Source organism: Chrysochloris asiatica, unplaced genomic scaffold (genome assembly GCF_000296735.1).
Source record: "Chrysochloris asiatica unplaced genomic scaffold, ChrAsi1.0 scaffold00140, whole genome shotgun sequence".
In the NCBI taxonomy this organism is placed as follows: Eukaryota; Metazoa; Chordata; class Mammalia; order Afrosoricida; family Chrysochloridae; genus Chrysochloris; species Chrysochloris asiatica.
Window position 1 is genome coordinate 7044181 of NW_006408658.1, and position 26959 is coordinate 7071139.

Below are 26959 nucleotides of genomic sequence, written 5' to 3' on the forward strand. Positions count from 1 at the left end.
GTTGCCTAGAGGTCCCTGGGAGGCTTGGCTTACCCTCTCAACCACCACATTTTCCTCTACCTGCTTCACTTCTGAGGTCCTGAGGTATTGGGTGCTGTTTGCCTGCTCAGGCTTTTCCTGGGCTAGTAACTACAGCCAATAAGCTGCTATATTCCCTGTTGCTTGGGTTCAGAGTCTCTGGTTACAGAGAGCATATATGACAATTTCCAACTTCAGGGCTTCTCAGCAAGGTGGGTGCAAAGTTACCACCTTACAAATGGAGGCAACAGAACACAAACTCCACAGCCCAGGCACCAAGACCTCTGTCTTTTCAAGGATATGTAGCTACAGTAGGGTCAGCCTGCATCCAAAGGACAAGGAGTATTGTCTTTCTGGGCAGCCATTTACCTCTGGCCGGAGGGAGAGTTCAGGTGACAGAATGGAAGCTTTGGTTCGAAGGAAGCTCTCAGGGCAGACACTCTTGACAGTTCTTGGGAAGTGGGTGTGAAACTACCTACTCTTGCTCTGGGCTGGTAGCAACAATAGTCAAAATGGGTGGTGAATTCAGAGGTCAGTGTGGGACCAGGGGACGAGGTGAGCGCCTTGACTGCAATTAAGGCTCAGTCCCAGGTTGGAAGACATAGCTGTGAGTTTGAACTAAAGAGCACATTACCCAACCCTGGGCTATAAGCATCTTGAGGACAGGGACTAGGTTTTATTCATCACTGTTTGGTATTTAAGGAGTCACGGTGGCACTGTAGGATAAGCACTGAACTGCTAACCACAAGATTGACAGTTCAAACCCATCAGCTGCTCTGCAGGAGAGAGATTTACAGACTCGGAAACTCCAATACAAGGTCGCTATGAGTCAGACCTGATGGCAGTGGTTTGTTTTTTCTGAGTCTGGTATATACTGGAAAGAGCAAGTGCTTTGATAGTCACATGGTCCCAGATTTGTCTCCTCATTACACATGTGAGGAAACTGATGTTCAGAGAAGCTAAGGGACTAGCTTCAAGTTGCACAGCTGGTAAGTGGCAAACCTGCTGTTTGAGCACAAGTTGATCTAATTCTTTCCATCTAATACCCTTCTCCGGGAGAACTTCACATATGGGTTTGAGGAACTGGTGAGAAACAGGAGGTCAGACAGGCTCTCATGGACTTGTTTACACTTTCTTCAGCTTCAGCCTGAAGTTGCACATGAGCAATTGATTGTCTGTTCCACAGTCTGCCCCTGGCCTTGTTTTGAGTGATGATATGGAGCTTTTCCACCACCTCTTTCCACAGATGTAATCAATTTGATTTCTGTGTATTGCATCTGGTGAGGTCCATGTGTATACTTTCTTTTTTTTTTTAAAAAAAGGTATCTGCAATAAAGTCATTGGTCTTAGCAAAATTCTATCATGCAATCTCCAGCATCATTTCTATCACCAAGGCCATATTTTCCAACTACTGATCCTTCCTCTTTGTTTCTAACCTTTGCAGTCCAATTATCAACACATCTTGATTGCATGTTTGATCAATTTCAGACTGAAGAAGTTGGTAGAGTTCTTCAATCTCATCATCACTGACTTTAGTGGTTAGTGTGTAAATTTGAATAGTGGTGGTATTATCTGGTTTTTCTTGTAGGTGTATGGATATTATCCTATTACAGACAGTGCTGTACTTCAAGACAGACCTTGATATGTTCTTTTTGATGATGAATGTGACGTCATTCCTCTTCAATCTGTCAGTCCTGGCATAGTAAACCATGTGATTGTCATATTCAAAATGGCCAATACCAGTCCATTTCAGCTCACTAATGCCTAGGATATCGATGTTTATGTGTTTCATTTAATTTTTGACAATTTCTAATTTTCCTAGATTCATACTTTGTACATTCCATGTTCCATTTATTAATGAATGTTTACAGCTGTTTTTCTTCATTTTGAGTTGTGCCCCATCAACAAATGAAGGTCCCAAAGGCTTTACTCTATTCATGTCATCACGGCCAACTCTACTTTGAGGAGGCAGCCCTTCCCTAGTCATATTTTGAGTGTCTTCCAACCTAAGGGGCTCATCTTCTGGCACTATTATTGACAATATTCTGGTACTGACAGTGTTCCACTGCTACTCATAAGGTTTTCAGTGACTAAATATTCATAAGTAGTCTGTCTCTCCTTCTCCCTAGTCTGTCTTCATCTGGAACTCTGTTGAAACTCTCCAATGTGGGTGACCCTGCTGGTATTTAAAATACCAGTTGCATAGCTTCCAAAGTCATAGCAACATGCAAGTCACCACAGTATGACAAACGGACAGACAAGTGGTGGTTGAAATCTAGAGATCCTGTTAATACACAGAACACTGAGCCTTACCCCCTGAATTTTTGATTTTATAAGTCTGAGCTAAGGCCTGAGATTCTTCATTTCTAATAAAGTCCCAGATGTTGATGCTGCTGGCCCGGGACCACTGCCTTGGGGGATACTCCCTGTGTAAGCCTGGCACTGGGTTCCTCTTTCCTTCCCTCACCTGTCTGAAGTCACCCTCAGAGGGTCATGTGCATGAGTTAGAGGAGAAAGGTAAGGCTGCTGACTTGAGCAGAGCCCTAATTCCTCTATGTCAATCCAGTGGGGTCTGTCATAGGAAGGGGGGTCATCAGGTGAGGGGTCACAACACCAGAGTCTGGCTACCAGGGGTCAGAGTATGGGGCATAAAAACTTCATGGGTAGAGAAAGGTACTCATGAATTGTTCAAAGTGTTTCTGCTAAAACTGGGTTAGCCAATGATCAACTATGTTGAAGAGTCCAGCTGGGAGACAGAAGACATAAGTTCTAGTTTAGCTGCTGCCTTGTTAGTAACACCCCTCTCTGCGTCTGTTTTCTGACCTAAGAAGTAGGGTGTGGGTAGTATAGGAGATGGTGAGATGGTAAGATGGTAAATTCAAAGCACAGGAAAGCAGCCTTGAGCAAATTATTGAAATGTTCTATGTCTCAGTTTCCTCATCTGTAAAATGGGTACTTAATGGTATTGTACAGACAAAATGACACAACATATGTAAAGAGTTTATAACAATGCCTGATGCATAGAAAGTTCTTAGCAATGTTAACTTTTACTATTATTAACCACCTCTTTCCACAGTTTGGTGGGAATAGGACGTATACCTGGCTATAGCAAACCCCGAGGCCATGTGCTACCCTGCCCTTTGTGGCACTGGCTAGTATCCCACATACTCACCAGCACCCACTGTGGCAATGGCATTCTCTTGGCCAATGATATGTTCTTTCAGTCGCTGCTCTAGAGGGAAGCGGCGGCGTTCCTCGGCCTCACGCTTCCGCTGCTTCTCCTGGTACTGTGGGAAGAGAGGGAAGAAGGTGGGTGGCTCAAGAGCTCTGGGCACTGTAGGGCCCCAGTTTCATTCCATCCCCTAAACCAGGGGAAAACCCACAGGTCTGGATCTCTGGGGTTTCTATTGCCCAGTAGCTCATGAGCACAGGACAGGCCCATCCCTTCCTACCCTCCCCTGTCCTGGCCCTCACATCATCTCCTCACTGCAGGGGGCTTACTGCTAAGGGGTCCTGGCTCATGCTTAATTGCTAGTAAGATACACACTGTTAGTAGCTTAACCCCTGGCTCTGAATTTTGACAGAAGACCTAAGTTCATTCACAGGATATGATCAGGAGCAAGTTATTTCACCTTAGTTTTCTTATCTGTAAACTGGCAGTTAAATATAATTATGTATATATTGTGCCTAGCATCATTTTGGAAGCATGATGGGTCAGTATGCTAAACTAGAAACACAAATTTAGTGGTTCAAGCCCACCAGTTGCTCTGTGGAAGAAAGATGAGGCTTTCTGCTCTAGCAAAGATTTACAGCCTTGGTAATCCTATACAAGGTCTCTTTGAGTTGAAACCAACTAGATGGTACTAGGCATACAGGAAGTGTTTAATAAATATAAATTCCTTTTTCTTTCCTCTGTTTTAAAATAATTTATTTTTGTTGTTGTTTGAAAATATACGCAGCAGCATATATGCCAGTTCCACAATTTCTCCATGTACAATTCAGTGTCACCGGTTACATTCTTGGTGTTGTACAGCTATTCTCCTTCTTTTCTGAGTCTTTCCTCCCCTATTAACATAAACTCACTGCTTTTATTTAATCTTTCGAGCTGCTGTTGTCAATCTAATCCTGTATACTTAAAAGAGCACAATGCTCAAAGGCAGGCATTCTTTACTAGTTAAGCTAAACTGTCAGTTAAACACACGTTATTCAGCAGTTGCTGTGTGTCAGGTCCTGTGTGTGGCCTTGATGGAAGGATGGGGGTGGAGTGGAGTAAGGAGGAGCTCCTTTCCTCTAAGACTCCTGTGCACTGCCATCTTTCTAGAAAGAGAGCTGCCAAGACAAGGCCCTGTCAGAGAAGTTGTGGCTGCAGACTGCTCTTGTGGGCTGAGTGGATAAAAAGTGCCAATGCTGAGTGCCTGGCATGGGTCTGGTCCTGGGCTTGGCTGATGTCATGAAACACAATTAGGCCTAAACTTGGTGTCATGCTGGGAGGGAGAAGACAGGGGAGCCAGGCCTTGCTTTCGGAGTTCAAAGTTGGCCAGGGGTGGCAGGGTCTGTACCAGGGGTTCTAACTGGTTCATTCCAGTTGGAACTCCTGCTGATGATAATTTGTATTTTTACCACAGAAACACTGAATCAGAACTTACAGCTTAATAAGATTCTCAGGTGTTTCTTATGTAAAAATGTAGATTCTGATTCAGTACATTTGATAAGGAAATTCAGTAGGAGTATGTGTGGGGGTGGTGGTATGTTGGAGGGTGGAACTGAATTGGAATGAACCAGTTTGAGGCCCTGTTCTGTACACAAATATGTCTCAGGGAGAATCAACCATTTTCCTCATGGTTACAAAGCCTGACAGTCTATTTCTAACAGTGTATCTATCATCATTGAAAAAACTCCCCAAACTGCTTGAAAACAAGTTTGTTGCGCATTTATGACTCTTCTCTCTGTGGGCAGGCACTCTTTTATTCATAACTGTTTCTAGCAAGAGTTTTAGCACAGTGGCGGCACCTGGTGAATATTTGCAAAAATGAATCTGATGACAGAAACCGGGAGGAGAGAATGAACAGTTACACTGGGTGGTGTCAGAGTACAGAGAAAGGACGGATAAATAAAGAACAGAACAAAGTTTTGGGGGGCTCTGGGGGCTGGGGAGACTGGACTAGATGGGAACTGTGGGACTCTCTGGAGAATGGCAGGGAGGGTGAATGATTAAAGATAAAGTGCTTGTGGAGTCTGAGGGTGGGGGAAAGAAAGATTTGGGTCTTCATGAGGCTCCTTTCCTCTAAGACTCCTGTGCACTGCCATCTTTCTAGAAAGAGAGCTGCCAAGACAAGGCCCTGTCAGAAAAGTTGTGGCTACAGATTGCTCTCACGGGCAGAGTGGATGAAAAATATCTACTGCTTGGGCAGTGTTTTCCTGTTACGGTAGTGACCTTGACAGAAGTTAAAAAAAATAAATAGCAAACAATCCAATTTTGGCTGTTGCCATCAGTCTGTAACTGAAAGCTCCCATCAGTCCTGGGGTTTCATATGGAGCAATAATTCGGTGCTGATCCCAGCGGAGCGACGCTTGCCGGTTGGAATCCAGAGTGTCACTGTGCAGCTCCCTCAGGCACCACATACATCACATCACTCTGATGACTCCAGCCATATATCTGCCTCCTCCTCCCTGCCCACCCAGCCTCTCTCAGCACTCAGGCCTACTGGACTGGGAGATGTACACACACCAGCTGGTGTGGTGCTGATTGGTGGCCTGATTGGTTTGCAGTTGGAAGGTTAGGGAAAGAGCTAGAAGCAACTCTGAGGGTTTGTTGGGTTGGTCTTTACTTTCTTTCAGGACGTATCTCAGAGTTTGTCCGCTTCTGGGCCTTGCTCACATTGCTCCTATTACAAAAAGTTTCCATATTGCCACCTGCCTCCAGGTGTCTTTGGCTTAAATGTCCTGTGGTCTAAGAAGCCTCCTGTAAGTATTTGTGCCTGCCCCTGGTCCCTGAGACCTCTGGCATACTTACAGAACGATTAGTCTCTCCTAACTCAACCACAAGGTCCTTAGTCATGAAGACCATGTTTTAGTAATGCCCACAGCTCCAGCACCACGCCCGGGGCCTAGTTCACAGTACATATTGCCAAGTGAATGATAATAACCATGTTTGTGGAACAGCTGTTATGTGCCAGGCATACACAGTATCTCATTTAAGTCTTTGGGCTCACAGGGAAACAAGGTGGGATGGCAGAAATATCACAGCTCTGATCCAGACAGACTTGAGCAATTCAAGCCTTACTTGCGAGCTAGATAACGTGGGTGAAGTTAACTGAGTCTTAGTTTCCTCATCGGTAACCTGGGAAAATACTCATTCCTATCCTGAAGGGTCCTTGTAGGATGCTGGAGATGATTAAAGAGACAATATACAAAAAGTACGTAGGAAAGTCTCTGCCACGGCAACTCAAGAGGCTGGCCCAGTATCTGGCCCTTACCATACCTTTGCTAAATGTTAGTTTCCTTCTTCTTCACTGAATTCTAACAACTGACTGTTTCACCCAGTGCTTTTTTTGGTGGTGTCAGGGTACTGGAATCCTTTTAATTGATGCCCTCTTCTGTGTGGCACTCCATAGATAACAAGAGCAGCTCTGGCTCAAGCACAAGACAGGAGCCAAGTCTGCTTGCATCCCCCCTGCCCCACAAGGGGCTTTGAGGGTCCTTCCATTGTGAACCCAAGGTAGGCAGTACATAGTGGGGTCCTAGGGACACCTGGGGCCACTCCTCTCTGCTGTCAGTTTCCCCTACATGATATCGCATCCTACTTCCAGCTATTTTCCATTCATTAGTCTGTGGGGTCATATGTAACATCGCTTTTTTCTTTGCTCCAGCAAAGCCTAATATGACTGTTACTTACTCAACTCTTGTGGGGTAGGCACTTGCTAACCACAAGGTCAATAATTCAAGCCCACCAGTCGCTCCATGGGAGAAAGATGAGGCTTTCTGCTCCCACAAAGATTTATAGCCTCGGAAACCCTATATAAGGTTCACTAAGAGTCAGAATCGATTGACAATACATAAGAACAACAAGAAAGTCTTCTCCAGGGTTAACCTTTCCCATCCCTAAACTTTTCTTCAAAGTCATGATTTTAGCTTGTCTTAGTATTCTTGTTATTTTCCTGGGCAAGGGGAAAGGATCCTTGACTTCTACAGAGATGGTGGGGCAATGTTCAGATGAACTTTTTAGATGGGTCAAATTATATACCAAATCTCTTAGCACATCCTGGGACCCCAAATTGTATTAAAAAACAAAAAAACAAACTGAAAATGGAATAGACTTTTTGATAAAAAATGTACAGGAAATGGGATTAAACTAGGTCAAAAGTTAACTGCTGCATGCTCTCTTCCCACTGTTCAGCAGTCTGTATCAAAAAAATGGGTTGAATGAATGAATGACTTTTTAAGGCTCGAGCCATGAGCCCACCAGCCTTGTGAAAAGTTAGCTTATGGAAGAACTGAGCAAAGGAAAACACCTGTCTATACATATGTATTTGGGGGAGTGGAGAGAGAAAGATGGGGGCAGACTACTACAGTTCCTCGTTCTTTGAGGAGATGGGGAGGAAGGCTACGGGGGCTGAAGTCAAGGTCCTGCTTTACTCTGGCCAGAGTTTACTAGAAAGGAAGATAAGGTAGGCAACCCAGCTAGCAGAAGTAGAGAGCACTGGGCTGAGAGGCACGAGGAAGGTGCCACTCAGAAGAGCAAGAGCAATCATCGTCTTAATAAAAGCCACATGCAATTAGCTTCAGAAGCCCTCACCTGGAGCTGGTAGTGACTAGCTTGCCATGCTGCATCTTGCTGGATAATCATGGCCACTGGTTTCCATCAGTCTTGATTTAATATGGCACCCCTCCTGGCTGTGAGTGCATTTACAGGAAAGGGCTGGGATGCTGAAGCAAACCCTAGTGGGCATGCTCAGAGTGGCTGGCCCTAGTGACTCTGTGGGGGAGGGTTACAGTAAGAAGGGTTATGGCAAGCATCCCTATTCTTGAGTGTCTTTCAGGGGACAGCTCTGACAATGAATCTGGCAGTATGTTCACTGAGAGGGCATCTAGGGTGGTGGTGGGTAGTCAGAATGAGATGGGGCAAGAATGAGATAGACAAAAGAAGCAATACCAATCTTCTCAAGGAATATGGAGGAGTTGGGCCTACAGAGTCCACTTCACAGCTCAGACAGACTCAGATATGCCCATACTCCTGACTCCCAGACTCAGAGTCTAACTCACTTTATAGTTGGGGCTTCAACTGTGCTCTGAAGTTGGTGATGGCAGAGAGGGCAAAGGGATCAGAGGGCAAAAGATAAGATTGGGAGAATGATGGAGAAAAGTTTGAGTGGAGGGGATGATGACAGAAGTGCCTAAGGGGTATAATAAAGGAGCCTGGAGATGCAAAACAGAAGGGAAGAGAAAACTGGGGATGAGCAAGGCACCCAAGTGATCTGAAAGTCTCCCCAACTAGCCCATAAAGCACATGTCCCTGTAGAGCAGGGATGGGGAATGTCTGGGCTGCGTGGTGGTGGTGGTGTGCCGTGGAGTTGGTTCTGACTAATAACGACCCTGTATAGGGTTTCCAAGGCTATAAATCTTTATGGGAGCAGAAAGCCTTATCTTTCTCCCATAGAATGGCTGGTAGTTTCGAACTGCTGACCTTGAGCTTAGCAGCTCGACTTGTAACCACTACACTACCAGAGCTCCTTTCTGGGCTGCATAAGGCCCTTGAAATCACTGGGTCTGGTCCTGCCAAGGGAACCACAGTTCCAGCCACCACATTAGGCATGAGTTAATTCAATATCTGACCAAATATGTTGTTGTTAAGTGCCATCGAGTTGATTCAGACCCATAGCAACCCTGTACAGGGTTTCCAAGGAGTGGCTGATGAGCCTGAACCGTCGACCTTGTGGTTCAAGCTGACTGCAGTCCAACACATTAACCCACAGCACCACACAACTATAGCAGGCTAATTTTTAATTTGGTAATTTTGTATGGCCTGCAAATGATGTTATAAATTTTGGCAGAAAAAAGGTTCCTCACCCCTGCTGTGGGAGTCCTGATGTGATGCTGTGGGATAAAGCACTGGATTGAAAGGTCAGTTTGAACCACAAGGTTGGCAGTTCAAACTCACCAGTCACTCCGTGGAAACCCTATACAAGGTTGCTCTGAGTTGGAATTGACTCGATGGCACTTAACAGCAACAACAACACCCCTGCTTTAGAGGAAGGTTAGTGCAGTCTCCCAGCACTCCAGCTCTTGACCCTTCATTAACCCTTTTCTGTCTGAGCAAGTCTGAGCCCATCAAAGTTGGCGACCATTAGGTCGACATCCTGAATTCCACTTTCCTCCCTTCCAGTCCATCTTCCTTTTGCTGCCAGTTAGTCTTCTTCTTTTTTTTTTAAACATGGAAATCTGATCACACTACTCCTCTGCAAATAACTGGGCTGATCCACAAACAAGACTGGTGAGAAAAGGCTAAGAGGGGCAAGAATGGCTGAAGTGCTGAACACAGGCACCTAGGTTGGATGGGAAGGAGACAGCAGAGGGTAATGAAGGGTCAAGGGCTGGAGTGCTGGGAGACTGAAGAATGAGTGTAGGGGGAATTAAGAAGTTAGCAATGATTTGATTGGAAGTTGTTATCAGATCACTGATTTTTCACAATTTGAGTGGCCAGGTGACAACAGGAGTCCTGGTGTGGCATGGTAGGATAAGCACTAAACTGCCTGGGGCTGGGGGTGGGCTAGCTGGCTGACAGAAAGGTCTAAGAGAATTAGACCTGGCAATTGAACAACTCACCTTGAACTAGATTGACTGCATTTTAATTCAATTTTGTTCACCTGAGCTAGTCAACAAGGGGCTTACCTGGTTTGTGGGGTTTTCACTATACGTTAAAAAGAGCAGCAGATCCTGTTTCCTATCCATATTTCCATTCTTGCCTCTGTACCTTTGCTTACGTAGTTCCTAGTCCTAGAATAAGACACTCTCTCTTCATTCTGCTTCTCTGAGTGAAACGGCAACAACCTCATCCATTTATACGTGTCAAAAATGTAGACGTCACCTTGACATCTCTCTCCCTCAGCTCTCATTCAATTTATCACCCAAGCTCATCATTTTTATCTCCTGAGTTTTTCTCCTGGTCATCCATTTCTCTCCATATTCCCCTTCACCATCACCACCACTGAAGCAGCTACTATAATCTCATGTCTGTTGTTGGTAAGTGCCATTAAATCGGTTCCGATTCACAGCAACTCTGTATAGGGTTTCCGAGGAGCAGATGGTGGGTTTGAACCACCGACCTTGTGGTTCAAACTGACCTGTGGGCCAGTGCTTAGCCTACAGTGCCACACCAGGACTCCAATGTCATGCCTAGACTAAAGCAATTCATTCTGGATTGCTCCATCTGCATTCATTCTGTCTTACTCTGATTCCCACACAGCAGTCATACTGATCATTTCAAAATGCAAATTTCATCATGCCACCTATCTGCTTAAAACAATTTATGACTTCTTACTGCTTTTAAAGACAAAACTTCACTCTTATGTCACCCTGCTCTTTCTCTTCTAGTTGTAGCTGCACTAGTTTTTATTTTTTTTTGTAATTTGCTGGGTTTCCTACTACGACAGGTCCTTTGTACCTGCTAGTACCTTTGTCTACAATCCTTTTCCCTTTTTGGAGTTCAACTCTTTCTCATACCTTGACTCCTCCTCAGGGAGTCTTCTCTGACCACCCTGGCCAGGCCAAAAAACCATTTCATAAGTTCCCCTCGTACCATCCAGAGCGCCCTGGTGGTGCAATGGTTAAGCACACAGTTGCTAACTCAAACACAGTTGGTTTGAGCCCATTGGCAGTTCCCTGAAAGGAAAGACCTGGTGCTGCCCCCGTAAAGATTTACAGCCTAGAAAATATTCTGGAGCAGTTTCCTCTGCCTTGTAGGGTCTCTGTGAGTTGGAATCGACTCAGCGGCACACAATGACACAGTCCATCTCACCTTTATAAGCTACACATGCTACAGGCACCTGGGGATTACTGCATTAATGCCTACACGTGTGCCAAGAGGGCAGGCCAGTGACATTACTAATTACCATTGTTCACTTGTACCCAGCTTAGTGGGTACTCCCCTACTTTAACTGAAGTTTCAGTTAAGTTTTTTGGGGTGTGTGTTTTTCTGAGAAAACCAACACAACTGATTTCTACTTCTCTGTGAGCTTCAAACCCATCAGTTGTTCCATGGGACAAAGATGAGGCTGTCTGTTCCTGTTGAGACTTACAGTCTCAGAAACCCTACACAGGGTTGCTATGAGGGACCCATCTGTAGTGCAGAAACTGTATTGTTTTGCCGTTGGCTCTATCTTATCATTCACTTATTTGCAATATCATTATGTAGCACTACACTAATAGTGGTGATGGTTATGTGCCACCGAGTCGGTTCCAACTCATAATGACCATGTACAGGATTTCCGAGGCTGGAAATCTTTATGGGAGCAGAAAGCTTCATCTTTCTCCCACAGAGCAACTGGTAGATTTGAACTACTGACCTTGCAGTTAGCAGGCCAGTTTGTAATCTGCTAGGCTACCAGGGTTCCTTATGCTAATAGTTGTTGTTGTTATGTTCTGTGGAGCTGGTTCCAGCTCATAGCAATCCTGTATTGGGTTTCTGAGATATGGCTGGTGAGTTTGAACCACCGACCTTGCAGTTCAAACTGACCTTGTGGTCCATGCTAATAGTGGTGGTGGTGGTGATGTGCTGTGGAGTCGGTTCTGACTCTTGGTGACCCTGTACAGGGTTTCCGAAGCTGTAATTCTTTATGGGAGCAGAAAACCTCATCTTTCTCTTGCGGAACAGCTGGTAGTTTCGAACTGCTGACCTTAAGGTTCACAGCCCGATTCATAACCACTACGCTACCAGAGCTCCTTCCAGGCTATAATAGTAGGGATATACAATTTGTGTTTTAAGTTCTCATCTCCTTAAACAGACTCTGAATTCCCTGAAGACTGAGGACAGGTTTTGTTTTATCTTGAGGGAGAGTGTTACAATACTGAATAGTGCTGGCAGGCTCTAGAGGCAGAGTGCAAGGATTAGCATTCTCTATCTCTTACTTGCTACAATTTACGTAGTCTCTGTACGCTGGGGGGTGATAACACTATCAACTTCACAAGAAGGGTGGCGGTGTGAGGATTCAAGTAAAACCCCAAGCCAAACCCACTGCCATCACATGAGTCAGCTCTGACTTCTGCCGGCCTCGTGTGTTACGGAGGAGCGCCACAGAGTTTTTCTGGCTGTGACTTTTTGGAAGCAGACTGTCAGTCTTTTCTGCTCTGGCACTGTGGGTGGCTTCAACTGAACTGCAAACCTTGACGTTAATAGTCTGTACCACCCAACAACCTTGAGTGTTCAAATACCTGGTCCCAATTCAGACAAGAATTGGATGCTAAAATATCAATGGATGCTAAAACTAGTGAGTGAGAGTTTGAGGAGGACTAGAACAATCTCAAAATTCTTTCCCACAGATATCTATTAATTACAAAGGGAAAAACGACCATGGAGAAATCTGGTAGACACCACTGTAAGTGATTACAGTTACATCACTAGTTAAGAGGTACACCGGCATCATGTGCCTCCTGATAGGGTGCACCTTCTAAGAACACAAACTCATTTCGGAGGTGCTCCTGCCATAAATACATAACCTGTGTTGAATCATAAGAAAATGTTTTTGTTAAGTGCTGTCAAGTTGGTTCCGACTCATAGAGACCCTGCATAGCGTTTCGGAGAAGCAGCTGGTGCACTTGAACCTTTGTGGCTAGCAGCCCAGTGTTTATCCTACAGCGTCACATCAGGACTCCAAGGAAATACTGTTGTTGTTTTTAAGAGCTGTTGAGTTGGTTCTGACTCACATAGCGACCCTGTATAGGGTTTCCAAGGAGTGGCTACTGAGCTTGACCCATCAAGCTTGTGGTTCAAACCAACTTGAGGTCCAGTGCTTTATCCCACAGCACCACACCAGGACTCCAAAGAAATATTAGGCAAAACCAAATTGAGAGTCATTCTACAAAATAGCTGACCTGTACTCATTAAAATGTCAAGGTCATGAAAGAAAAGACAGGAATTATTCTAGACTGAAGGAGCTAAAAAGACACATAGCTTGGGATCCAAATTTTCTTTTTCTGTAAGACTATTACTGGGATAATTGATGAAATCGGAATATCTATAGATTAGCTAAATCAATATTGTTTTGATTTGGATAATTATATTGAGTTCATGTAAGAAAATGGTCCTTTGTTTGGGGAAACAGATATAAGAATTTAGTTAAAAGGGATATCATATGCATAGAGGGTCGCTATGAGTCAGAACTGATTTGAAGGTACATAACGACAACAGCATGTGTTTAACTTACTTTGAAATGATTCAAATATATAGAAAGTGGCTTCTGAAAGTTTATGGAAAAATAGGATTAATAGATAAAGGAATTTTTCCATGAACTGTTGGAAATCCCCTTGTATACCTGCATGAATATAATATATAAATAGAGTGAGCGAGCGTTAGAGAGATGTATGATAAAGCAAACATGATATAATGTTAACATTTAGGGAATCTGGATAAATGGTTTACAGGAATTCATTGTTCTATTCTTGAAATTGTCAAAAAGAAAAGTCAAAAAAAGTTAGGATAATGGTTACTTCCCTCAGAAGATGGGTGTCCTTGGGAGGTACAAGTGGTTTGTGCTCAATCCCTAACGAACCTAAACACTGGTGGTTTGAAGCCAGCGGTCTCACACACACACACACACACACACACACACACACACACACACACACACACACACACACTCCACCCCACCCCCACCCCCAGCAATGTGCCTCTGTAAAGAAAGACTCCAGCTAAGAAACCCCTCTGCAGTGGCGTTACTCTGTAACACATGGGATCACTGTAAGTTGGAATCAAATTAATGTCAATGGGTTTGGTTGTGGTGATGGGGAGTGATTGGTTCTAGTGTGGCGCTGTAGGATAAGCACTGGACTACTAACCATAGGGTTTGTGGTTCAAACCCATCAGCTGCTCCTCAGAAACCGTATATAGGTTGTTATGAGTCGGAACTGACTCGACAGCATTAAATAACAACAGTGACTGGAAGGGAGCCCGAAATGGGTTTCTGAGGGCTTGTACTATTTTTCTTTCTTTTTATTTTCCCAGTATTTTATTATGAAAAGTTTCAAACATGTTGTTGCTATTAGGTGCCATCAAGTTGGTTCTGACTCATCGCGACCCTAGCCACAACAGAACAAGAACGAAACATTTCCCTGTCCTGCACCAACCTCACAATCGTTGCTATGCTTGAGCCCATTGCCACTGCCACCGTGCCAATCCATCTCACTGGAGGGCTTCCTTATTTTTTTGCTGGACCTCACTTTACCAAGCATGATGTACTTCTCCAGAGACTGGTCTCGCCTGATAATATGTCCAAATTTGTACTATTTTTCCTGACCAGCAGTGTATGAGGGTAAGTCAAAAAGTATTGTTATTGGGGTTCGACTTCATACATGGGTTTATTCCAAACCCAATGTGCTTAACCCTAACATGTCTCTGAAACCAGTGGATGGCGCCTGACAAGTTAATTCAGTAATACACTAGATTAATTACTGTTAGGATGCCTTAAAAAAAAAAAGTCCACACAGAACAGTCACCTCCCAGGGGATCTGCTGGTCCAGTTAAGTTCAAGGTAGAGAGGTCAGCCAGAAGGTGATGGCAATTGTTTTTGAGATTCCAAAGGGGGTAGTCTTGATAGTTCTTCTCTAAGGACACAGGATGATCAAGTTGGACTATTAGGAAGAAGTTTTAAGAAAATGGAAAACTGCATTGGTGAGAAAAAGGCCATGAAAGTTGTATTGAGGAACTATTTTTACCGATCATGACAAAGGACCTGCATATTCTTCAATGGTAGCAAGGCTATCCTATGAGAATTTGGTTGGAAAAAATTCACCCTACAGCCCTGATCTTGCCCCTTCAGACTCTTTGTTGCTCCTCAAACTCAAAGAACATTAAGGAGAAACAATATTTGAGTCCTCAAGGATGCCAAAACTGCCGTTCTTGACATGGTATAAATCAACGAGCACAATTCTTCAGGAAAAAGTTAGAGAGATGGAAAAACCGCCTTCAGAAGTATATAGTCCGAAATGGAAGACAGGTTGAGAAACACTAGCTTCACATTTTGATATTTTTGTTTAATGAAGGTTTCTATGATTTTATAACAATACTTTTAGACTTAACCTCATATAGTTTGTGAAAACAGAGTGAGTTGTATACCTATGTACACTTCATATTAACATATTATATTTCAGTGAAAAACCAATTCTAATGTTAGAAAGAGAGTGTGAGCTGATCCCATAAAAGCACTCAGCACTGTATCTTGCAGTAAAGGTCAGGTAGTGGTATCTCCCCCACAGGGGACATTGGAAAAGCTGGCACCTTATAAGCTGCAGAGTAGGAAAGAGGAGAGACAGAGGCAGGGTTTGTCTTTACCCTAAGAAAGGAGGAATCTAACCCCCTCCCCTTCCTGTACACCTCAGACTTTCTCTCCTGGGTGGCTCCCCTCAGCTTCGGATGGGAGCACCCAGGCTCTCGGTCTGGAATGGAGGCCCAGGGGAGAATCATATCCCCAGCCACCCCTGAAGCAAATGAGAAAATATAGAGATAGGAAATGTGCTTGTGAGTCTGTCACTGGTATATGCAAATAAAATATATATGATAGGTCTATCTGCCTAATATTCCTGCCAATTCATTCTCTGGGTGTGATTAAAATGAGCAATAAATTCCTCGTGAGTCTCGGTGGAGTGAGGATCTGGGAGTGGAGATGGAGGCTGGTATCACACATCCCCTCAACTGAATATTCATCATGGAATCGCTCCCCATATTTCTGTTTTATCTGCCATCATGTGCAGAGACATATATTTCTATCTCTCCTTCGTGTCTTAGTTAAGATGTGAAAATGGTGTAAGCTTTAAGTATTAAACTCTCCAACTCCTGAAATCCTTCATAGTGAGATCACAGGCTACGTCCTCTATGAAACCTGCATGCTTGTCTGCATGGCAGTGATTCAGCCTCTCAGGGCCCCACCAACTCTGTGTGGACCGCCTTCAGCACAAGGCAGCCTGTGGGTTTTCTAGCTGAGAGCACCTGCTCTCCTCAGCTAGATGGCAAGCTCAGGGGACTGGATCTCATTCACCTCAGGACCTCGTTGGAGGCTGGGAGGCATGAAAGCTATAATATTCAGGACTGCGGAGAGAAGTGAGGGAACCAGTTGGTGAGGAGAAAACCATTCAGGACACAAAAGTCTGACAGAGATTCTTAGGACTAGTGACACCAATTTAAAAGGTAGAATGTAATTTGAAATTATGCTTATAATTGGAAGGTATTTGGACCCCTAAAACTATTGTCCTTTAAATCTTAAACCACAAATGTCCCCTAAAGTCTTCTTTAAACTGAACAATAGTTTAGCTTAACTAGTAAAAAGGTTTGCCTAGAGCATTCTGCTCTGTCTATATGGGATCAAATTGATAACAGCAACTCAAAAGATTAGACAAGAACCTTAGGGAGCAGAAAAGGGTGAGAACAGTTGTACAACTTGAATAATATAATCAATATCACTAAGTTACACATGTAGAAACTGTTGAATTGGTGTGCACGTTGCTGTGTATATTCTTAACGACAACAAAATAAATAAAATTTAAGGAAAAAAATTATGCTTATGGATAATTTTTAAATCGGGAACTCATCAAGAAATACTATTAAATGAAAAAAAATCTGACTTCAAATTGATATCTAGGATCATAATGCAAACACCTTCAGGGCCAAGTAGAAAATATAAATGTCTGTTAGGTAGTGTAAACTATCACTCAATTCACAATAAACACTTAAAAAAAAAAAAAAAAAAAAAAGTCTGTCAGGTAGGAATATAATACAACAGGGAATGGTATGGAGCCTACTACGGTTGGGGAGTCCAGGCTAAGGTATTAAATTCAAATGAAAACATAACCTGTGTTAGCAAAACAAAACATGATTGCTAGTGTGAGACCCTGTGGTATACATAGAGTAGGATGTCATCCATATTAAAAAGGAAAGAAAGAAAAAGCCCAACTATATAAATATATATAGTTATACAGTATAGTTATAATCCAGAAAAGGCAACTACAGTATCATAAGAGGAAAGCTCTGGGTTAAGGCCTTATTATAATCACTTAGAATAGCTAGATTGTATCTAAGTCATTTGCTTTCTCTCTTACAGCTTCAATCTTCCTGTCTATAAAATAGGGGTAATAACAGTTACATCATAGAGTTGTTACAGAATTAGAAAAAAAATTAGTCACCTGGTAAAAAGTGCCCAGTTATCTTCACTAAATGGTAGTTATATCAGTAAAAATAAAAATACTAATAGTGGCTATGTCTAGGAAGTAGAGTTAAATGTCTTTTCTTGAGATCCATCTCAGATGTCTCTCTTCTAGGAGCCCTTCCTCAATCTCCCAGGCAGGATGAGATGCCACCTCTGGGTGCCCACAGTCCCTCAGTGATGTCATGGTTTACTTACCTATTTCCCCAACAGACTCTGAGCTCTTTGAGTGTTTTACTTACCTGTCTTTCTTCCATCTAGCCCAGGGCCTGGCTTGTGAATGCCATTAATAAATAGGTACTCAATTATTTAATTCTGTTCACTATCCTTGTCACTACTTTCTAAATTTTCGGTAATGAGCAGCTGTGACTTTTGTAGTTATAGGAAGACATGTGCCTACAGAGTGGCAGGTGAAGATGGAGGAGGTTGAGTTGGTGGTAGAAGAATGCTGGAAGGATAGAAGGGGGTAGTTAGGTAAGATCCAAGTAGCAGCAACCCAGGTCTAGACAGAGTCAGGAGATGGTGCTTCAGGCTCAGTCATTATGTTACAGAATCAAGGCCTGGAGTCAGAGCGGGGGCAGCTGCTTGGAAACTGCCTCAAAATTTTGAAGACATTATTATTTGCAGGTTGGAGAAAAAACAATAAAAAAACGGAGCAGAAAGCAACCAAGTCGATGCTAAGCAGCTGAGAAGAAGAAAATGCTGCTGACATTCTGGGCAGAGTTGAAGGCTGGTCCACATGGATAAAATCTGAGGGGACACGGAGCAGTTGAGTAGATGTGCTCAGTGGGCAGCTAGACATTCAGGATGGAGGGAATCCAGAAGCATGAAGAAATCAAATGTACAGAGGCTAGCAACAGATGGGATGGTCTTCTAGTTTGGAGGCTACAGAGTCCCTGGACTGGCTCTAAGTGGTCATCTGGCCTCTAAAAGCAGCCCTTCCACTGTGAGACTGCTGTTAGGGAGCTCTTCCTTGCAGCTGCTGCCCACAGAGTCTGGTCCTGTCCTAGCTTTGCCATGGAACGAACCTCATCCGCTCACACACAGTGGTTCCCGTGCCTCCTCTGTAGGCCATATGCTCCTAATGCCTTCAGCTTTTCCCCATAGCACAGGGATCCAGTTCCTCTAGGCACTTGTATCGCCCTCCTCTGCACCGATTCTAAGGAGCTCAATGCCCTACTTGGAATGTGGTATCTGCAATTGCCCTAGGCACTTCAGACAGGGTCTGACAGGCACAAGGAACAGCAACTGTCATTTGATCATTCTGAGCACTAGACTTGTAGTAATGAGGCTGACATCAAACCACTGGGGCAGCCAAATCTTGTTTTAGGGTTCCTCAGTAGCCCTAGTTCTTCCACCTGCGCTGGAACTAAAAGGCCTGTTCTCTTGCTTCACATAAACAGACCAGTGCCTGCGTTACGTCACACACCTGCCAAACATGGGTACTCTTAACCAAGGATCAGTGCTTGTCTCAGTGGACAGCAACTCAGCACTCTGACATTATTCAAAATAATGCTTAGGGATTTTCTTAAGGCATTTGGGGAATTTGGTCTGACTTCCTGGGTTGCTCTTATGGATGGAAAACCTGAGTGAAGGGAGGGAAGTAACTGTGTTCTGGATTCAGCAGCTCTTCCTGGTCCCAAGGGCCCTTTGGAATGTGTTGTGAGAGGCAGTCACTCTCCAACCTCCTTCCCTTTTCTGGAGGATACTACTCTAAGAAAATTGCTAAGGATCCCAAGGAGACAAACAATTGTATTCATTCATGTTGGTTACCAAATGTTTCCAATTCTCCCCTCCTTGGTGCAGGATAACTCACTTTTTTGGTCCTTTGTGATTTGATAGGAACATGGGATTAATTCTAGTCAATGTGATGTGAGTGGAAGTGAATGGTCCCAGTCCCAGGTGGAACATCTAACTGCAAATGTAAGACCTTCCAGAGCACTCTCTTTTCCCTCTGGCATACAACCAGAGACATCCCAGATGGTGAATGCTCTGTCAATTGGGGTCCTTGAGCGCCCTTGCTGGACCACAATAGACACATAGCGTAAGACAAAAAATAAATCTTTGTTGTTTTAAATCACTGAAATTTGGGGTTTGTTATGACAGCATAATCTAGTTTATCCTGACTGATATATAATTACATACTGAATGGAACCTCAGAAACCATTTGGTCCTATGTTTTCATTTCACATGAGGTTCATTAAGGGTAAGTGCTAGCCCAAAGGTACTCACTCAGTGAGTGGTAGAGCTGGGATCGGAACTCACATATTGTCTTAGTCCAGTCAGCTAAGTGCTTTTACTCAAGACACACAGAATACTTGCCACTAGGTGGGACCTGCCACACTGAACACTCTCAAGGCACTCAAGCCACTTTGCTCACAAGAGACTCCATAATGCTGGAAAGAACACAAGACTGAGAACCAGAAACTAGGTTTTCCAGTTCTGGTCCCACCACCAAACCTAATACATGACCTTGTGCTCAACTCCATTAGCCTCAGTGTTAATAGGGTTTACTTTGGGATCAAAGGTAAGCAGTATTTCACCTTTGGGCCCAGTTTCCTCTAGACAACTAGTCAAGGGTTCAGTGATGTAAAACTTGTAGTCCATTGAAAAGGCTACCTCAAGACAAAAAGAATGGGCCAAGTGAGTGAATTTACTGTCTATCTCTTCTTCAATCAGAACAGTTCTCTTTCCTTCTGGTGTTTTTTTTTTAATGCTTTGGTAAGATTTTCAATCACTGGACTTGATGATTTTGAGAATGGTTCTAAGGTTTGTGATTCTAGTTCTTGGATTCTGCAAGTATCTACTGAGTTACAGCTCTGTGGCTGGGAGGAGCAGGAGACTTAGCCTGTTTCTGGGAGCTGAAAAGTTTGAGAAGTTCAAATTAAGATGGAGTTGGTGTTTTATATCTTTTATTGCAGGGGGTGCGGTGGGGTTCAGATTCTAGACTGGGCTGGAGTGTGTGTAGAGGGGAGGTGTCCAAGGAATGGTTCTAGAAGAAATGATAAGATGAAAGAATTGCTGAGGAGGCTGTAGAATACATGAAGCCTATAGGAAATATTGCTTGAGCTTAACCCCCTTCTGATGAACTATAGCTGGGAAAGCTCATCACCTCAACAGCTGAATTCTAAACTGAAACCTTAGAGCCAGAAATGGGCCAGGTTTTTTCCTGGTCCTGACAGGGCAGCTTCCTGTTCTTGAGGAGAAGCGGGGGATGGATTTATATTTAAATAGACAATAATCACTTAAGGAGAAGTGGCCTTTGGCACCTGGCATACGTTTGAGTGAAAAGCCTAGATGATGCTTTTAGAGTGCCCACAGTGCCTCCTCTATCTGACACTTACCTTGGCCTCAGAACTCCTCAGAAGCTTCATCACCTCTCCTTCTCGAGCATAATCCAAGGGTGTATGTCCCATTTCATTCCTCTGCAGAGGATTGGCTCCTGGTTGGTTAGAGGAGAAGGATAAATAGAGGGTCCATGAGTGACTACTGGGATCCTTTCCTTGGAGGTGGGCTTAGAGCCCTAACATTTCAGTGTGAGGAATATTCATGGAAATATTTGACAATAAAAACCTAAGAGATTGTAGAAAGATGGGAAAACATAACAAGTCACTCTTGTGGTTCTTAGTCTAATCTAGTTATTCAGGGTATTGGGCTCCTACATATAGCATGCACACATATGCTACTCACATGGAGAAGTGCTGTACATACATGCAAATGTGTTATACACATACATGTATGCTGTGCACACACAAATATTACCGAACACACAAATATACCAGACAAATACTTGAATACTCTGTTATTGCTGGGCATTTCCTACCTACCAGAGTCATCTAGTCCTTTGGAAGGATATGGGTATCACCAGCAACCTGGCTATACCCACCCACAGTTTCTTGTCCTTAACAGTGGTAATATGTGTGTGTGTCAGAGTACATACAGGGGGAGCATTTCCTCCAATTATGTGGTTGTAATTTGAGGACAAAATATTCTGAGTAGGACCACAAAGTTAGCTGGGAGCCATGCATCCATCCACCTTGCCTCTTTAAAGTGCCTGTGGCTGACCAGCCTGTATAAAGTGACTATTTTGTGCAAAGCTTTGCAGTCATGGAGAAATGGCTACTCTGCCACTCTATGCTGTCAGCGAGGGCGCCTTGCTGTCCTCATCAAAAACGATCCATCCCATTCAATTTGGCAAACACTGAATGAATGGGGCCCGGGGACACAGAAGAATCAAATCTAGCCCTGCCCTAAAAGCACTCCTATCAAGGCAAGAAGACAGATATACAAGAGGCAAGCTGTGTCTTGTACACAACAGATGCTCAATAAGTATGTGTCAAATGGAACAAAAAGTAATAGCTAATTAGTATTCCTTGAGCTTCTTTCTGGTAGAAAGAAGTGCTAAGAAGTAATGGGCTGGCTGTGAAACGTCAATGCACAGGCAAGGCTGAATCAGCATATGACCTGGCTCAGAATCGGAGATTTTGGTTTCTTAAAGAACCTATAAAGTTACCAACCATAGTAAATATTTATTAAGCATTCATTTACAGGTGGCTGTCTGCCTGGGCTGCAGAGGAAGAAGCTACACCTCTACATACGTGTGGGAGGAGGAGGGGATGTGGGAGAAGAGGCAGAGAGCGGGAAGCACAATCCAGGTAAAGGAAACTTTTATTATCAATAAGGAAAATTTAACACTTTCATATATACTCCTATTTTAAAGGAGTTCTGGTAGTGTAGTGGTTACAAGTTGGGCTGCTAATCTCAAGGTTTGCAGTTTGAAACTACCTGCGGTTCTGCAGGAGAAAGATGAGGCTTTCTGCTCCCATAAAGATTCACAGCCTTGGAAGCCCTATACAGGGTCACTATGAGTTGGACCTGCAATACAACCACCAACAACCCCCACCTATTTTAGCTATTTTAAAATTGAAATATATAATTGACATATTATTCAAAGACCATAAAATTAAACCCTTTTAACAGTGAAAGACTCAGTGGTTTAAAATACATTTACAATGTTGTGCAATCATCATCCCCATGTAACTCCAGAACATTTTCTTCATTCCAAGGAGAAACCCTGTACTCTCCGTCTCTCCACATTCTACCTTGTCCCCAGCCCCTAGTAGTCATTCATCTACATTCTGTCTCTATGGATTTGTCTATTCTGAAAAGTTCTATGAATAGAATCATGTTTACGTGGTCTTTTCTCACTTAGCTTAATGTTGAAGGTTCATCCATGTAACATGTATTAGTACTTCATTCTTTTTATGGCCTAATTGTATGGCCATACCATATTTTATTTATACATTTATTAGTTGATGGACACTTGGGTTGTTTCCACTCTGGTTTAAAAATTTTTTTCTTATACTCAACTAAATTGAGTGAAGGTTTACAGAACAGATCATCATATACTTTATTACAATGCCTGCAATCCACTCTATTTACTTCTATTCACTTTAACTCTTGCATTCCTCCCTGTGTCTCCCAAGACCTTCATATTTCCTCTGTCAACCTCCTCTGGTTGTATGTTGCCCATATTAACATGGGTCTACCCTATAACCTGTGAATAATTTTCCCTTGCCCATCCTCATAACAATCATAGACTGTTTCTTTTATCAAAAAAAAAAAACCTTTTCACTTTTTACTTTTGTGATTGACTAATTTCACTCAGCATAATGTCCTCCAGGAGCATTCATGTTGATGTTATTCTTCAGCGTTAGATAGTATTCCATTGCGTGTATGTATCAAAGTTTAACCATTCTTCTGTTAATGGGCATTTAGGCTGTCTCCAGCTTTTTGATGGGTCTCTTGTAGACAGCATATTGAAGGATCCCATTTTCTTAACCATTCTGTTACTGTCTCTTTACTGGTGCATTTAACCCATTTACATTCAGTGTAATTACGGATATGACTTGATTGTTGTTACTTTGCTGTGTGCTTTTATTTGTGTGGTGCTGCTGGTTTCTTTGTTCCACAGAATTTTTCATGTTGAGTTCATTTTGGTTGTGGATTTTCTTTTTTAATTTCCGTTTATGTTGTGTTAATATTTGCTAAATATTTCTGATTTTCTTCTTTTTTATTCTGATGTGAAGGTATATTGATTTTCTTTGAGGTTACCCTATAATTTACTAATTTTTTCCCACTCTTTTGCTATTATGAATAATGCTGATATAAATATTCAAGTACAAGTTACTGTGTTCTCATTTCTCTTGGGTATACAGCAGAGTGGAATTGCTATCATATGGTAACTATGTTTAATCATTTGAGAAAATACCAGACTGTTTTTCAAAGTGGCCATACCATTTTACATTCCCATGGCAGTATATGAGGATTCTGATTTATCAACATCCTCACCAACATTTGTTATAAATATTTTTGAAAGTCTGATCCATCCTAGTGGTGCAAAGTGGTATCATACTCATTCAGGGTTTGATTTTCACTTCTCTAATGATTCACAACCTCAGAAACCCTATAGAGGGTCGCTATGAGTTGGAAGTGATTGGACAGCACTTAACAACAACAATAATGATTAATGAGGGGTCCTGGTCTGGTGCTGTAGGATAAGCACTGGAATGCTAACCTCAAGGTTGGTGGTTCAAAGCCATCAGCCACTTCTTGGAAACCCTATACAGGGTCACTATGAGTTAGAACCAACTCAAAGGCATGTAACAACAACAATGATTAATGAAGGCGCCCTGGTGGCACAGTGATTAAGTGCTCAACCGCTAACTGAGAAGCTGGCAGTTTGAACCCATCGGCCACTCCATGGAAGAAAGAGGTGGCAGTCTGTTTCCTAAAGGTTTACAGCCTTGGAAACCTATCAAGGCGTTCTGTCCTATGAGGTTGCCATGAGTTGGAATCAATTCAGTGGTAGTGGGTAATGATTAACGATACCAAGCATCCCATGTACTTACTAGCTACTAATAAATCTTTGGAGAACATCTAGTCAAACTTGTTATCCATTTTAAAATATGGTTATCTTTTTATTGTTTGGTTGGAAGAGTTCTTGATATAGTCTGGACACTAGACCTTTCTCAGATGCATGATTTTCAACTATTGTCTTCCATTCTGTGGTGTCTTTCCACTTTTTTCCCTTTGAAACATGTTACATGGGGGCTTCAAAAAGTCTCAAACAGTTAAGATGCAACTATTGGTCTCTCCACATGCAGAGAAAAGAAGGGTGATGAAATTTGAAGAAACTTGGAATCAATTAGTCGAATGGACTAACAGAACATGTGAACATCAGTCTCTATGACTCTGAGTCCAGAAGAACTAGATGGTTGGTGCCTGACTTTTACTACCAACTGCTCTGAAAGGAAGCACGTTAGAAGATCTCCAATAGAGTAGGAGGAAATGTAAAACAAAATTTACTGCTCAGAAAGAGACTGGATGAAACTAGAACTATGGCCTTCAGCCAGCTTTCAGACCTGAAATGGAACTCACCCTTGTAGCCCAATTTTCCGCCAAGCAGTAAATAGGTATAGAGGGGGGACAACACCACTAGTAAGGTATGCTCACCATGGAATGGCCAATCATTCAAGATAAAAAAGGCAACATTTACTTACGGACAAAGTTCAGAAGAGTTAGGAAAAAGGTGGAATGGAAACAAGAACTATAGAGAGGAAGTGAAACAACTGTTGTTACATGGAGGGGATTACAATCATTGAGATGAAATGCTATGAATGATTTGCTGAATGTAAAACTAATGGTCTGCTCTATAAACCTCCACTCAATTTACAATAAAAAGTTTCAGAATAAAGAAAAAGTTAGTGAAAAACTTGTATTATTTTTTAATCCCATTTCTCAAAAAAATTTTGACACCCTCTATTTGGAGTTCTGCTGTGGCACTGTAGTATAAGCACTCAACCCCGTGGTTAGTTTGAATTGCAAAGTCAGTGGTTCAAATTCATCAGCTGCTCCTCGGACGCCCTTATACAGGGTCACTGTGGGTTGGAACTGACTAGACTGCACTAATCAACAACAACAACATTTGGAGTCTTGGTATGGTGCTAGAGGATAAGCACTGGACTACTAGCCACAAAGCGGGTGGTTCAAAACCACCAGCCACTCATCGGAAACCCTATACAGGGTTGCTATGAATTGGAACCAACTTGACAGCACTAACAACAGCAAATAGAGTATTTACCACATTAGACACTGGGGACCCAATGAAGTAGGAGGCATGTGCTCATGGAACTCAGTCTACTGAGCAAGCAGACAACAGAATAACCATATGAATATATGTTCAACTAGACCTTGATCAGTGGCTTGAAGAAAGAATTCATGGGGCTATGGAACCACATGTCATGGGGCAAAGAACTGTAAAATAAATTTCTTCTACACAGCCTCCTTTCCCCCTATCCTGCTCGCTTTTCTTCCAGTCTTTGGGACAAATTGTCTCTGGCTTCCTTCCAAGGTTGAGGCCTTATAGCACAATCTCATCAGGTGCTCTGCATCCTATTCATCCCTAGTTCCTCTGAGGCCATCTGCCATCAAGGCTCCCTTTTCTGTCTATATCTTTGTGGCATGGGAATTATTTAATATCTCTTCTAGTCATGTGTGTTGTTGTTAAGTGCCATCAAGTCAGTAGTCTTTGTACACTCCCACCAAATGATTTTTTCCTAATGTATAAGAAAAGGTGGGAGAAGATGCTGATAGATTTTATATGATTCAGTATGAGCGATGGTTAGCGGGGCTAATTGTGATTGGTCAGTTTTATTATCCTGCTTGGTATAAAGTGGGTCATATCAAAAGCAGAGGAGGTTTTCAAACTACCATCAAGAAGAGCCAAGAGTGGAGTGTGTCCTTTGGACTCTGAGATCCCTGTGCATTGAACCTCCTCAACCCAGGGACAGAAAGCTGCGATATCGGAGGAGCATTAGTGGAGTGGCAGAGGAGCAGTAGCAGCAGAACTAAGAGCCAGAGCACCAGACAGAGCACGGGCTTCCCCGCCCACAGAGCAAGTAAAACTGAGTCCTTTTGGGCAGGAGGTTCATTTGTGGAGTGGGGTGCCTCCAGGCACTTAACTGGCATGTTAGGTTTGCTGACTCTGGACTAGAACTTAATGCCTTTTGGCTGAAGCTTATAGTGAACTGTTACCTTCCCTAATAAACCCTGCTAACTCTGAGTATAATATCTGAGTTCTGTATGGCTACTGAAATAGATTATTGAACTCAGATGAGAAATAAGAGTGCTGTGGGAGGAACGGCTGTTGTTCGAGTTGGTAACGGCGATCCACCTCACAGGGACCAGTCTTGTGCTCATCCTTCTAAGGGAAATTATTTTTCCAGTCTTCAACCTCTCTCTTGGCTTATGACTCTTATTATTTCAAATAGACTTATTATTATTTTTTCCATGTTAAAAATCTTTCCTTTAGGTCTTCTTTCCCTACAAATGAATTTTATTATCAAACACCTTGAGAGATGTTTATATTTACTGGTTCTACATCTTTAGCTTCTAGCAGCTATTTACTTCTCAGTCCACTCCCATCTCTCCATTAACATGCTCTGGAAAAGGCCTTCATAATTCTTCTGTGTTTT

The 26959-nt window shown here is 42.9% G+C and overlaps 1 protein-coding gene across 3 annotated transcripts in view; it reads right to left on the reverse strand.

Moving 5' to 3' along the window:
* CLPB (ClpB caseinolytic peptidase B homolog (E. coli)) overlaps window positions 1–26959 on the reverse strand; it is a 208692-nt gene that overhangs the window by 21858 nt on the left and 159875 nt on the right. For all 3 annotated transcript variants that reach the window (XM_006870266.1, XM_006870265.1, XM_006870267.1), the window contains 2 exons: window positions 20768–20865; window positions 3191–3305 (listed from right to left, as the gene is read on the reverse strand). In XM_006870266.1, the coding sequence (XP_006870328.1) occupies window positions 3191–3305; window positions 20768–20865 (213 nt within the window). The remainder of the gene's footprint in view (window positions 1–3190; window positions 3306–20767; window positions 20866–26959) is intronic.